The sequence below is a fragment of the Mirounga angustirostris genome, unplaced genomic scaffold (genome assembly GCF_029215605.1).
Source record: "Mirounga angustirostris isolate CCGP_5_RB_7025 unplaced genomic scaffold, mMirAng1.0.hap1 SCAF_4, whole genome shotgun sequence".
NCBI lineage: Eukaryota > Metazoa > Chordata > Mammalia > Carnivora > Phocidae > Mirounga > Mirounga angustirostris.
Window position 1 is genome coordinate 115,850,838 of NW_026991712.1, and position 15,103 is coordinate 115,865,940.

Below are 15,103 nucleotides of genomic sequence, written 5' to 3' on the forward strand. Positions count from 1 at the left end.
AGGTCCCAAACGCTGTAGGATTAAATTCTTTGTCCTAAATCTCACGAGTCAGACTTAAATCTGAAAGCTTGTATCTAAGACCTCTGATATTTGTTGGAGCGCAGTGCTCTCAGGCACTAGTAAGTTTAGGTCAGTTTAGGTTAATACTGATGTCAAACCTGATGAAGAGGATGCAAACAAGAAAAATTTCAGGGGGCCACCCTCCCTGTGCTCCCTCTGGACCTGGTACACTGGCCTCTTCTGTTTCCTTTGCTGGCATTCTCTTCCTCTAGATACCCACATCCCTCCTCTCTCAGTTCCTTTAATTCTGCTCAAATGTCACCTTGTCAGAGAGGACTTCCTTGATCACTCTATGTAGAGTAGGATACTTGTCACTCTCTTTCCTTATATGGCTTTACTTTTCTTTTTTTTTTAAAGATTTTATTTATTTATTTGACAGAGAGAGAGACAGCGAGAGCAGGAACACAAGAGGGGGAGTGGGAGAGGGAGAAGCAGGCTTCCCGCTGAGCAGGGAGCCTGATGTGGGGCTCGATTCCAGCACCCTGGGATCATGACCTGAGCCGAAGGCAGACGCTTAACGACTGAGCCACCCAGGCGCCCGGCTTTACTTTTCACAATGCACTTATATCTGGTGTATTTTAAATTGTTTATTTATTTTTTTTTACCAGGGACTTGTCATTTTTATCACTGCCTGACCTCACTGCTTAGCACTATTTATTATATAGAGAGAACAAAGGAACACTGTTTGCATGACACATGGATTCTTGGGCCATTCACTTTTTGGAAGGGCATCTCCAAGAAGAGAAAACTCACTACTTCACATGACATTTTCAGAAAGTTGTTGACTTTTTGAAGGTCTGGGTTTGTACTGAGCCAAAATCTCCCCTCCTAAAAACTTCTGTTATTGGTTCTATTTGCTGTTCTAGGACACATGGAATAATTTTAAGTCATTTCAATTTTCCACATGGCACCTCTTCAAGTATCTGCTGTCTATTCTCATGTTCCATCAATCTTCTCAACTTTAGGCTAAGCATACCTTCTACCAGGCCTCAGACAGGGGGTGTGGGTTTCTCTCTTGTACTGGTCACAGTCTCTTAAGTTATAGTGTGAGAAACCCACAAATGGATATACTATCTCTGTGATTTAAAGGTCTCAGCCCCTTTCCACAGCTGTTAGATGCTCACTGTACCTTAGCACTTGGCAAAAACTATCTCATCTACTCTTCCTTGCTCACTCACCCCTTCATTCCATAGAACGAATTCCAGTGAGTGCTTACACCAGCCTGCTACTATTCTTTGTCCTGGGGATAGAGGATAAACCTGACATGAGGCATGGCCTTATGGAGTTTATATCACTTAGAGGTAATTCTTCCAGCTAGATTTTTGCTTTTGAAACAAAAGGATGATGAATCTTACAGCTAATGATTCTTCTACTTGTGGAATTTGGAGTTAAGAAATTCCCAGCTTGGAAAAAAAAAAAAAAAGAGAGACATTTCCAGCTTGTGAAATACAATAGAAATATTTGCACAGAAACTTAGAAGTTTACAACTGAAAAAAAGGATGAGATTTAAATGGAGCACCTGACTCATATTCTACAAAGAATATTTAAATAAATTAGTTCATATAGTTGGGGTGGTGTGTGTGTGTGTGTGTGTGTGTGTGTGTTAGGAAGAGGGGAACCTCAAGGGCAGAGGGTTGAATTATCCATATTCCTCAGTGCATAGTAATTATCATTCCTGCCATGCCTCTTCCTTCCTCCCTCCCTCTCTCTCTTCCTCCTCCCCCTCTGTCTCTTTCTTTCTTTCCTTTTATTCCTTTATGCCATTCTATCCCCCATCACTGCCATAAGTGAACACTTGTCATATAAATTTTGGTATAAGTTTATCAAGTTTCTAAAAAAATCAAATTGGAATTTTATTAATATTGCTTTTAATTCATAAAATAATTTGTGGGGACTGGATCTCTTTGCAGTATCAATTCTATGCTATCTAAGGACATATAATATCTCTCCATTATTTCAAATTGTCTTATATGTCATTTACTAGACATTTTAAAGCTTTCTGTGAAGTTCCTGTGTATTCTTGGTTAGCTTAATTCCTATATATGTGATAGTTGTTATTTTGAATGGTATCTTATTTTTTTGTGAAATCTTCTAGTTGGTATGTATCTTCTAGTTGGGAATGTTTTATTACATATTTTAAAAAGTGAGCACAAAACACTACTGGGTTAATTTTTTTAACTATACAAAGGCTAGATTCCAAAACAATAGAAATTATAAAATAAACATAACAAAAATGTAGGAGTTTATAAAGGAAAACAGAACTGTAGAGGAAGAAAGAACAGCACTCTTTATATTAAACAGAAGACTACAGATATAACCTAGAAACTTACTAGCCTTACAATTAAAATGTAGTCCCAGTATTAGCCGAATCTTTATCTCAGGGCCCCTGTGTGGATGAGAGGACCCATATGTTGTCAGTATCCTCAGTGAAATGGGAAGGAGGGGATTTCAAGAGGAAGCAAGTGAGCAGAGGAGGACTAGTGAGTCTGTTCGGCTGATAGGATTAGAGGACTGGAGAGGGTCTCCAAGTGCAGGGCCCTGATAAGAAGCACAAGATTATGCCCTCTATATCAGAGCAAACCTACTCACAGAGACCTTTAAACACAGGTCTTGGTGACTTATAACCCAGGATCAACAACAGAGACTAAGTATATGGTAAATCTCATTTGCTTCTTATAGGAAAACACACACACACGCACACACACATACACACACCCCTAAAGTCTATCAGTGCTGTGTTATTTGAGGGAAAAGATGCATTATTAAATAATCAATAGGTAACATCATCATAACAATCCATAATAGTGAGATAAAAAGAAATGTTCCTCATTCACTAACTGGCATTGGATGGCACTAGATGATCTAAGAAAAGCATTTAGATTTATGCCCAGGTTAAACCCAAGAAAATGAGGTGAAAGGCACTCATATATTATATTCGTGGCCAGGAATTCACTGCACATTAAATTGTCAAGGTGATAGATGACAAGAGTAAAGTTCTAGGGAAGATCAAAAGTATCAGTTTGAATAAACCACCATAACAAGGAAGTCCTAACTAAGGCATATTTTAGTTACTTAGATGCAACAGGGACTTTGAAATAGTGTTTCCCTTACAGCATCCACCACCATCCTACAGAGATGGGAAAGGTTGCTCTTCAAAATTATTTTCGCCATCAAATGATTTGTTTTACATTCCTCAAAGACCCAAAGTAGAATGGTGACATGAGGTACACAGAAACTTTATAAAACAGATCTTAGATGAGGGCTTCATTTTCAGTCTACCCATTAGGGCCATCTGCTCTTTCATCAGAATTCTGAGTTTCACCTAAAACAATAGGCTAATCTAAGTAAGAATTTCTGAGTCTCCATCTCTAAATTCAAATTTGACAAAAGACAAAGATCTAGAAATCCAGCTAGGATGGGACTGAGGGTGGGGGAAGGAGACAGAAGCCGGAATTCAGGGCACGTTATCAAAATGAACTCGTCTGGAATCGTTCTGGAATCCATCATTTTTATCACCTCTACCTTCCAGTGAACCACCTGTGAGTCTTTTCACCTGCAGGCCCTTTGCTGTGGAGTTGACACTGAGGGCTCTAACTCAGAGAAGCAGAATTTACCTTAGTGTGTACCAAAATCAAGGTGGGGGTTGACTCTGACCAACAAGCTCAGGTGTCCCAAACTCCTCTCCAGGTTGACCCTGCTGGCCAGACTGCACCTGGGGATTGGGTTAAGTCCCCAAGGATTTTTTGGTAGGTGCTTTCAAGTCATTGAAATCATTCTCTTGGCTTTCTTTGCTTTCCTAATTCAGAAAGCAGGAAATGTCTTCTTGTGTAACAGTCACAAAGCAGTCCCCTTGGACTTCCAGGGGGCTTGTTTCTTCCAGTTCCTGTTTCTGGTTTCTAACTACTAACTCTATATTTGGTAACTGCCTGCCTGTGGGCTGTTTTGGATTTGGTCATAATAAGATAACCTGGAGGCACGGAGCAGAGATCTAAAGCAATCTTATTTTTCCAGGAAGCAATGTGTTGACCTTTCGGGATTTGTTCCCTTTTATTGAGTGTGTTGAGTTTTAAATAGTGTTGTTTATGGCACAAAGTTGGGTGTTTACACGATTGGTCCTGAAGGGTGTATGACTGTACAGGAATGGGATATGTACAGTCTCCTAGTTTACAATGAGTTCACATTTGCTTCTAATGTGCACTGATATCATCTAAGGAATGCTTTTTATACATGCTCTTATTGCATGGCAGTCTCAAAAATAGCTACTTGCTTGGAAATGGACAAATATTTGTCCGAAGAGTAAGACCCGAGTGTTGACTGTAAGCCTTTTACATCAGGGCAAAAAAGAATGGGCACGGATAACAATGGATTCATAGGTAACAACTTCCTCCTTTCTCCAGCATTTTCAAAATGCATAGTGTCAAACCTCTATGAACACAAGATATTTTTAAAAGATTTTATTTATTTATTTATTTTGAAGAGAGAGAAGCACATGAGCATTCGTGCACAGGGGAGAGGCGGGGAGGGAAAGGAAGAAAGAGAAACCCAAGCAGTTCCGTGCTGAGCTCAGAGCTGAGTGGGGCTCGATCTCATGACCAACACTGAGATCAAGATCTGAGCTAGGGGCGCCTGGGTGGCTCAGTCGTTAAGCGTCTGCCTTCGGCTCAGGTCAGGATCCCAGAGTCCTGGGATCAAGTCCTGCATCGGGCTCCCTGCTTGGCGGGAAGCCTGCTTCTCCCTCTCTCACTCCCCATGCTTGTGTTCCCTCTCTCGTTTTGTCTCTGTCAAATAAATAAATAAAATCTTAAAAAAAAAAAAAAAGATCTGAGCTAAAACCAAGAGCCGGACGCTCAACCGACTGAGCCACCCAGGCGCCGCAGAACACAGTATTTTAGAAATAAACAATCAACTTTTACTTGCCGTTGGAAGAAGCCATTTTGAAAAGAGTTGAAAAGCTATCAGACTACTGTTTTATCACCACTGAGTGCTCTTGAAACCCTACCTTGGATTTTGCTTTGTCATGTGTTTGAACCATAGGAATAACTTGTTTTGTAAGTAAGATCAGAAAGAATGATCACACTTCCATTTTACAAAGGGAAACCCAAGGCATAAAAACCTATTTTATGATACGATTTTAATGATTATTTAAGTATTTAAACTATTGCCTTGGAATTGGGAAAGGAATTTCAGTTTCACAGAGAACCTTTTGTTTATGATATTATCAGTCATTAAGCCAATTTCAGAGGATTATATGAGAACTAAAATAAGAGCTCAAATTCTTCCCCTAAGGAACATTACTTTCATGTGTAATACAGACATATAGGATGTTTTTACTTTCTTAAGTAATTTATACCATATTTTATTTTTTGTTTCTTTAATGTTTACTATAGGTTGAAAGTTACTCTTTTTTATGGCAGGTGTATAGTGAATAATCTTTTAGAAAATCTAAGATGTAATTCAGGATATTCATTCTTTCTCTTTCTATTTTCCCTTTTAGTCATTTTGCACTTGTTTTTATACTTACGATCCTGTTTCACAAGCCAATATTTGGCCCTATGATCTGTGCAACTGTAATGATTCCATATTATTCCACAGCAGTGTGCACAGGGATGAAAGGTACAGGCTGGAGAATCAACAGCAGATCTAAACATATTTTGCATCCCTTTTGGCTTTGGGACAAATTACCTAACCTTTCAGATGAAAATTCTCATCTGAAAAACGGGACTAATCTACCTCTACAGTTTTCTTCTAAAGAGCTAAAGTACACAGAGATTCTAGGACAGGTTCCCTTATCAGGGTTACTCAATGGAAATGCTATCAGCATTCTGGATAAGACAATTCTTCTGCTGTGTGGGAATGTTCCACCACACTGCAGGATGCCCCCTAAAAGGCCATTAGTACCCATCAATGAGGGCTTTGTAAAATGATCCTGTCTTCTGTTTGTGCGTATTTTCCTTCCATTCCTTTAATATATATATACAAAATATACAAATATACTAAACCATATATATATATATACACTAAATCATATATATATCACACACATATATATATAAATCATATATATATATAAAATCATGCATTGAGACTTAGCTCAATTTACATCTCAAGTCCCTAACTTCCAGCAGCTGAAATGACATCATATTTAATGCTCTTGAAGTCTACTGCCATTGAGGGGCACTGAATGGCACCACTTAGGGATTTCTATGATCTTTAGACTATTAGCGATCTGAAGGCTGGGCTGTACTGTATTTCTCTTTCAGCGTCTAGCACCCCACACAATGCCTGACATATTGTGGGTACTTAGGGATGTCTGTTGAATCAAATGGTCTACTCCCTATGAATTCTGAGCCTGGAAGCCTTCACACTCTGATGCAATCTTCCTTTGAAGCATTTCACACTGTTTAGAGCCTTGACATCTCAGACTACAGTCCATGGATCTAGTTAACCGAGGTCTGTTTTCTTTTAAAGGCTGTAAGGATGAAACCTGTGTGAAAGGCCCAGGGTAGGTCACTCTCTGATGAGCCGCGGTGGCGCTGGGTTGGGTGCTGCGTGGGGAGCACCAAGGGCCACTGCACAGCAGAGAGACGTGACAGGGCTATGCTCCAGGAGGATGACTCTGCCCATGGCACAGGAAGAGATGATCAAGTCATGCTTGAACTGACTTGAGCTCATTCACTTGTCCCTTCTGAGCTCACTGTGGGCACACTTCTTAAATGTTCATTATAGACATTTTCATAGGTTCATGCTCTCATTTTCATTTTGTTCCAAGTGAACTACTAGTTCTTTTAAGATTTTATTTATTTATTTGAGAGAGAGCACAAGAGAGTACGAGCAGGGGGAGGGGCAGAGGGAGAAGCAGACTCCCCGCTGAGCAGGGAGCCTGACTCGGGGCTCGATTCCAGGACCTTGAGATCATGACCTGAGCTGAAGGCAGATGCTTAACCAACCGAACCACCCAGGCGTCCCAAACTACTAGTTCTTATAAGACACTCTGTGCGGTTTCTCTTTTCTGCGTTTCATCCTGCCATGGGATACACGAATGAGAGAAATGATTCCCACACTCTGTAAGCAGGTCCTGTGGCAGGGCCGGGTGCCATGACATGGTAATAAAGTAAAACAGACGGAGTCCTCCTGTCCATGTCACCTCCCTCTCTAGTTCCCAAACCGGCCATTCTAAATATTTCCCTTCTCCTTGAGGGCCTTACTCCATGCCTTCCTTGTTGCCACATCCTGCCACCTTCCTGACCCTCACCAGCTCCCCACAGATGTGTCGCTTTCTACCTCACAGAAGCCATAAGGCATAAACTCTCATCTTTCTGTGCCTTCCCCCCCACCCCCGACAAAATGCATCTATAGCCATCATTCCTAATCTGGTGGAAGATGCCCCTTCCCCCCCAAATCAAGGGTTATCCTGTCACCTGGATCCTGAATCCATCACCTCCTTCTTTGTGAAGATGACCATCCTTCTTCACCTAGCCTGAACTCCTCGGTCTTATATCCAACTGCTGACTTAACAGGTCTACTTGGATATCTAGTTATGCTCAAAAACAAACTTTTCCCAGATGCTCAGGCCTAAAAACCTTACAGTCATGATTTCTTTCTTTTTCTTCATATATCACATTCCATCTTTCAGCAAATCTTAGTGCTTATCCTTCAAAATATATCCAGAACCACAGCTTCAATCCTGGTGCAAGCCATCTGATTCATGTCTTGCCTGGATTATGGCACTGGCCTTCTAAATAACCCCCCTGCTTCCACCCTTGCCTCTTACACTGTATTCTTAACAACTAGAGTGGTCCTGTTGAAACACAAATCTGATACTGACAACCTTCTGCTTGAAACTCCAAACATGTCCCATTTTGCTCAGAGCAAGGCCCAAACCTTTACAGGGGCCAACAAGGTCCTACGTGATCCACCACTGTGGCCTCTCAGGCCTTATTCTTCTACCTGCCCCTCCCTCACTCTGCTTCAGCCCCCCTGGCCTTGAGGCTCTTCCCCCAGCATGCCATGAACACCTCTGCTTCAGGCCTGGAACATCACCAGGGGTCTTTCTAGGTTCATCTCAACATTCAGACTCTAAGATTATCCTAACACTCATCTGACCCCGAAATCACTTAGAAAGATCCAGGATTAAAGTCACAGCTTGCCAGCAAAGCAGCATCAAGATTTCTACCTTTGGAGGAACCTTCATAACTCTATGGTCCACACCCTGCCCAGGACCTCGTTGCTCCGCGAGCCCCTCCTCCCCAGATCATCTCAGGCACAAGGAAAAGAAATCCACTGGAGGTGGGGTCTGCCTTTACCCTGGCTTAAAATCCTTATGCTCCAAAGGGACTGATATCAGTTGTAACTCAATAGATATCCTTCCTGTGCGTCAAGGGACATGCCCAGTTAGAGGTGTCCCCACAATCACAGAAGTCCCGTGGTGTGGCTTCCTCCCAGGCATCTGTCATTCCTCCAGGGCAGATGCAGTTGACCAAACAGCAGTCATTTCTACCATCAGCAATGTTGCCTAGTAACACAGCTAACATTCTACTTTTATCAGGTCTCCCGGGAAACAGAGCTAGAAAGTTGAGAAAGTCAAATGTCAAATTCTCCTGGAGAAGGGGAAGGGATTTGTGAACACTTTGTCCATGTGTCTCTTGCTTTTGCTCTTCTCTGCCAGGGAGGCTCCTCCCTGGACATCTGCCTGGCCTGCTCCTGCACTTCCTTCAGTGCCTTCATCAGAAGTCACCTTCCCAATGAAGGCTTCCCGTTGGAGAATTGCAACTCCTAACATCACCTGCTGAGACCATCCCCGTATGCTCTCCGTTCTTTTCCATTGTCCTTATTACCTTCTAATATATATAATTCACTAACTGGTTTTTTTCTTATTTGGCTTTCCCACAGAATTTAAACTCCATAAGGCGGTGATATTTGCCTTTTACTTTTTCCTCCTGCATTGATAATTCTTAGCACCTAGGAGAGTACCTGGGATACCGTAGGTTCTTCAACAACCATTTGTTTTATTTACTAATGAACGTATGTCCTTTCTCTCTTTCAAGCTCTAGTTTTTCACTGGTATCCTTTTTGAGGGGTAGAGGAAGGGCAAAATGTTTTCAGGCTCTAAATAAAAAGCAGCGTGGGGTTAGAGATTAAGAGGAGAGAATTTGGGGTCAAACTGCCTGGGTCTCAGAAAGCAACCTCACCTTGGAGGTTTCCCTAAGCTCTTTGAGCCTTTGTTATCTCACTGGAAATGGGGATAATAATAGTACCTACATCTTATGGTTGCCATGAGGATGAAATGAGTTAAAATATGTGTGAAGTATTCAGAAGAGTACCTGACACTTAGGAAGCACTATGTGTTAACTATTATTGAAATCAACTTTTTTTTTTTTAAGGGAGGGAGAGAGGGGGTTGGTGGGGAGGGGCAGAGGGAGAGAGAGAATCCTAAGCAGGCTCCACGCCCAGCACAAAGCCCTATGCAGGGCTCTATCTCATGATCCTGAGATCATGACTCTCTGAAGTAAATGAATAAAAATCTTAAAAAAAAAAAAAAAAAAGAACTGGAACAGTTCAAACCCTGGTTTGCCCCCTATCACAGCACCTAAGGAAATATAGCATAATTGCTCATCACTTTACCACCTAGACCAGGAAGCTCTTTATTTTTATTTTTTAAAAGATTTTATTTATTTATTTGAGGGAGAGAGAGAACATGAGCAGGGGACAGGAGCAGAGTGAGAAGCAGGCTCCCAGCTGGGCAGGGAACCTGACACGGGGCTCCATCCCAGGACCCTGGGATCATGACCTGAGCCGAAAGCAGATGCTTAACCAACTGAGCCACCCAGGTGCCCCTCCAAGTTTTGTTTTTTTTTAAGATTTTATTCATTTACTTGAGAGAGGGCAAGAGTGAGAGAGAGCACAGAGAGAAAAGGAGAAGCAGATTCCCCACTGAGCAAGGAGCCCCATGCGGGGCTCAATCCCAGGACTCTGGGATCATGACTTGAGCTAAAGGCAGATGCTTAACCAACTGAGCCACCAAAGCTCCCCGGTTCTCCAAGTTTTAATACAGCCATCCCCTTTTCTCTCTTCCCCAAGCCCAGTGACCCTCCTCTGTATGCCCTTAGTGCTTTATGGATGCCTCTATCATAGTATAACACCTATTGCTGGTTTATTTAGTTTTACCCGAGAAATGAACTGCTTATATATATATATGTATCTTCAAACTACAGTGCCTGGCACATAACAGGTATGCAAAAAGTATCTGGATTCAATATATGAATATATAGCATCTACATAGAATAAATTTTGATTGGGTTACATTTTAATTCAGAAATAAACTTCGGGAGGGGCGCCTGGATAGCTCAGTCAATTAAGCAGCTGGCTTGATTTTGGCTCAGGTCATGATCTCAGGGTCATGAGATCGAGCCCTCTGTTGGGCTCTGTGCACAGCGCGGAGTCTACTTGAGGTTCTCTCTCTCCCTTTGCCCCTACCCCCACTCACACACTCATGCATGCGCACATTCTCTCTAAAATAAATAAATAAATAAAAATCTTTAAAAAAATGGGGTAAGATAATGTTGTCACCTCAAAATGTTGGTTCTTTCAGAAAATCCTATGAGGGGTTAGTATAAGAGGTAAAGAAAAGAAAAAGGTTCTACTTTGGCCATATAAATGACGCTGTGGCTGTTCATGCTATATTTTACTATATTTTACTATAAACGCAACTTTGAAAGGTAAGGTGTTATCAGTTATTTCCTGGACTCTTCCTTCCCCTAAACAAAACACAAGATAACTTGATTTTAGTGGCATCAAGTATTACTTGACCATAGGCAACTGCTGTTTGGGCTCAGTGAAGTCTCACAAGTACCATATTTACCTTATTAGGAAAGTTCAGTAAATATGTGTTTGGGGCTCCCTGCCATGACTACAAACACCACACACAGGTAGAGAAGGGCAACTAGTACTTACGTAGTGAAAAATCACACTGCCAGCTCTTTTTAAAGGTCTCGATCGCTTAATGTCTTGCTCTGGCTTCCGTTCTGACCTGAGTCTAGGCACCTACCTGGAGAGTACACCCGAACACACCGATCATCAGCATAGCCACCGAAAGGTAGTCGGTGAACACATCCCACCACGGTTTCAGCACACGGAAGGCAGGCTGCTGCTCAGAGAACTGCCGGAATTCTGTCACCGGAATCATGTTGCTGAGAAAGGAAAGGCTGTGAGTTAATTTATCTTCATGCACAACACACCGCATTAACAGTATTCGAAACGCTGCTGCAACCCGTGAGAAACAGTCTGGATCAGTCCAGGAGTTGCCATGGCACCGGAGTTTCTTAGGAAGCCAATGAATGAAACCACCAGTAGAGTGGTTTCTGCATGGAAAACACAAGTCCTTTACTGACTATTATCCCATAGGTGGGTTCCCTTTGGCTCCATGTGGACCAGAGAGACCATGGTCAGGGCAGAGCATGATTTCCTGGACTCTTCCTTCCCCTAAACAAAACATGAAGGTGCCAGAGAGAACAGAGCCCAACCTTTGAAATGTCTCTACTATTTACCTTACCACCCTGCGTGGCTGCTTTAAACTCTTTTAAATGTAATCTCAGCATTGGTTTGTGTTATTTACTGATCTCTCTCTGTAAAATAACGGTGCTTGCTACCTGGGAAGGCAGACGACTTTGCCACATGGTCCTTGTCTTATAAGAGGGAAGATCTCATCAGTGGTGGTTACCATAGGGGGAGGGGATGCTCTGGAAAGGACTTCATTTTTTCTTGCCTCCCATTTTTTTTGTCCCTGTGCTTTTGACTTGATTTCTTTTCTCTATTTTCTGTATTCCTCATATTTCACTGTGGACCTCAAATTCATCCTGATTTTCTCCTCTGAGAAATCAGTTGTCCGTGGAAATGTCTATCTCTATCGAAATAACAGAAGATAAATGAAGAGGATGCACCTGAGACTCTGGGGGGAAGGGGAAAGAGGACACATCCTCTTCTAGTCTGCATTGTACTTTCTCACGGCTCAGTCCCACTGCCTTTACTGTGATCCGGGACTTGAAGTTCATCATCCCGCTACTGTGAGAAGGAATGTTCTTTTCTTATCTCATGGCAACGAATAAGGGTAGCCAATGTGAGACAAAAAGAACATTTCTCTCCCTTTTGCCACCTTTGGATCCAATAATCTAGCTCTCTGCATCCATCCTTGTTACTCCGTCCTAATTAAAGAGCAAGGGCAACGCTACATTGGCTGCTTATTCTCCCAAGCCTTGTTTGTGTTATGGATCTTTCCTTCCTGAATACTGAATTAAGGGCTGTACAATAAACAGCCCAAAGCAAAGCAAAGCAAAGCAAAGCAAAGCATCTTCTTTGAGTTCACAGGTGGTTTATCTTTGGAAACTACTAGCATGTTATCCATTCTGTCTTGTTGTTTTAGCTGACTTCCTTAAGCAGTGATTTGTCTTCTTTTTGGATTTGTTCCTTAACATGATGTTGAAAATTTCAACTGCCTGGTGCTGCCATCACCTATGACCCACATACCTGACATCTGTGTAGCATTTGAGATGACTTCTTTTTTTTTTTTTGACCATTTTCTCATTTTATCAAAACACCACTTTCCTAACTCCATTCTGTTACTTCCGCTGGGCTGCAAGCTTCTTGAAGGAAGAACCTATATGCTATGCCTATGTGTCCTCAAAACATAGGTTGCCAGCAAGCCACACAACCTAAATAAAGAACTTTTGCAGATTCCCAGCGTCCTTGACATTTCAGACTAGTTCAAAATTTGATGTCCTGACACTTCATGACCTCTTTGCTTCTCCATGAATCATTACAACCTCACTGCCCCAAATGTTTCCTAGTCCCGAAGGTTCCACTGGCAGTCACAGAGGCTCTCGTCCTCTTCACCTCCAAATTCTGCTTCAGAAGCTACTGTCCTATTCTATTTTGCATTCCCATCACTCACCACAGTCCCCGGCAAACAGGAGGAGACCCTGAACAACTGTTGTTGAATAGGTGAATGAGAGCATTCCGATGCTTATTCAGGGAGCGGTGCTCCTCCGCGTCAGATCGGGGGTGAGCCCGACCAGCTGCCCGGACAGCGTTAAGCAGGGCTGCCCCTGTGCTCTGGTCTACATTCTTGGATGGATTTCTTGGTTGTTTCCCTCACGGTAAGTTCCTGTACCCCTTGGGGGAACTGGGCTTGTTCTTTAAAGTGAGGAACAATTTCAGGAATAAAATGCACCCGTGTAGAGCAGTGGTTTTCAAGTTTTTTGATCTCAGGACCCCTTCATGCTCTAGTTGTAAGAAGGACTTCAAGGCACATCTTTTTAAAAAAGATTTTATTTATTTATTTGACAGAGAGAGAGAGAGAGTACAAGCTGGGGGAGCGGCAGGCAGAGGGAGAAGCAGGCTCCCTGCTGAGCAGGGAGCCTGATGCGGGACTGGATCCTGGGACTCGAGGATCATGACCTGAGCCGAAGGCAGATGCTTAACCAACTGAGCCACCCAGGCGCCCCTCAAGGAGCATTTTTTTAATGTGGATTGCACCACTCAATATTTACCATATTAGAAAACACATGAGTATACTTTACTTCAGCCACTGTAATTAAAACCAAGAAAGTTTAAAATCTATATATTAACTAACAAAAATAAACACATTACATGTTAAATTAACATTATGAAAAATAACTCCAGTCTCCAAAGCAAAAAAAAATTAAATAAATGAGAATAATAGCATTGTTTTACACTTTTGCAAATCTCTTTAACATCTGGCTTAATGGAAGATAGCTGGATTCTCATATCTGCTTCTGCATTCAATCTGTTGCAATATGTTATTTTGATAGAAATGTATGAATCAAATAGATATGCAGTTGGAAAACAGAGGAGTATCTTAATAGCCCTTTCATATAAATGTCGATATTAATTTTTGATAATATATCAAACTGACGTGGTTAGCTGGATTATGGAATCTGAAAACTATATCAGCAAACTTTTCAAACTTCATGATATTAAAACTCATTCATCTATCTTGTACTTCGAATCGATCTTTTACCCACACATGGTTTGTAACATCATACATTGGTCATCAGGAAAATATTGGCTCATGGAGTTATGCAGATCTTCCCAATGTTGACAAATTATATAAAAAAAATAACATTTGTTCATATCATCACTGCTTCCATGAGAAAAGTTTAAAGGAATGGGAATTTTTCCAAAATTCTAATCACCACTTGAAAGTCTGAATTTCATTTCTGGCAGGAAATAGTATCAGTAGCTTTTCTTGAAGCATTAGGCTTACTTTATTCATTTTGAGAAAATATATTCCACATACTAAAGTCTGAAAAATCAGTTGTTTTAGTCAAATAAAAGTGGCGTAATAAGATAAAGTAGCTAATTTAACTTTCAACCCAAATAAGGACTTTTCCTTGAGACAACCATTATACTGTGCAATGCAGCACAAATGCTTTATGTATTCTCCATCATACAGTGCATTAATACAATATGTAATCATGGGCTGTGTTATTAAAATAATTTTTGGGGGTCAATAAGGACATGAAATGAAACTGGTATTATTTTTAAAGTTGTAAGTGTATGCCAGTGAAGAATATAATCACCACAGTACAGTCTGAAACCTCTATCTTGTTTCATGCTAAGGTGCCCACCATCACTTTTGCATCAAAATGAAAAGGACACACACACAAAAAATCTTAGCATTAAAAAATAGTTTTGACCTTGTGGACTCCCTAAAAAGGTTTAGGCCACCAGGGTTCCATGAACCACACTTTGAGAAGGACTGAGGTAGAGGCTCACTGTTCTTTTCTTTATCTGAAGCTCTTGTTAAAAAAGCAAACCCTGGGCACTCAGACTAAGCAAAGTTCTCTGAGTCCTTGGCCAAGTTGCCTTCACAGGCACTAGTCTTAATATGGAAAATAAAGACAAACTAAGAATCTAAGAAACTTAAGTATTATGCACTGCTTCCTAATACTGGCACAGCCTGATTAAGATGGGTTCTTAGAAAGAAGACATACACATGACCAACAGCACATAAAAAAATGCTCAACAT

At 41.4% G+C, this 15,103-nt stretch overlaps 1 protein-coding gene across 12 annotated transcripts in view; it reads right to left on the reverse strand.

The window, feature by feature from the left end:
- LRRC8C (leucine rich repeat containing 8 VRAC subunit C) overlaps positions 1-15,103 on the reverse strand; it is a 119,009-nt gene that overhangs the window by 62,259 nt on the left and 41,647 nt on the right. For all 12 annotated transcript variants that reach the window (XR_010410861.1, XR_010410860.1, XR_010410859.1 and 9 more), the window contains exon 2: positions 11,105-11,246. Coding sequence is in view for 1 of the 12 variants with exons in the window: in XM_045897247.3 (XP_045753203.1) it covers positions 11,105-11,242 (138 nt within the window). In the remaining 11 variants the exon portion in view is untranslated. The remainder of the gene's footprint in view (positions 1-11,104; positions 11,247-15,103) is intronic.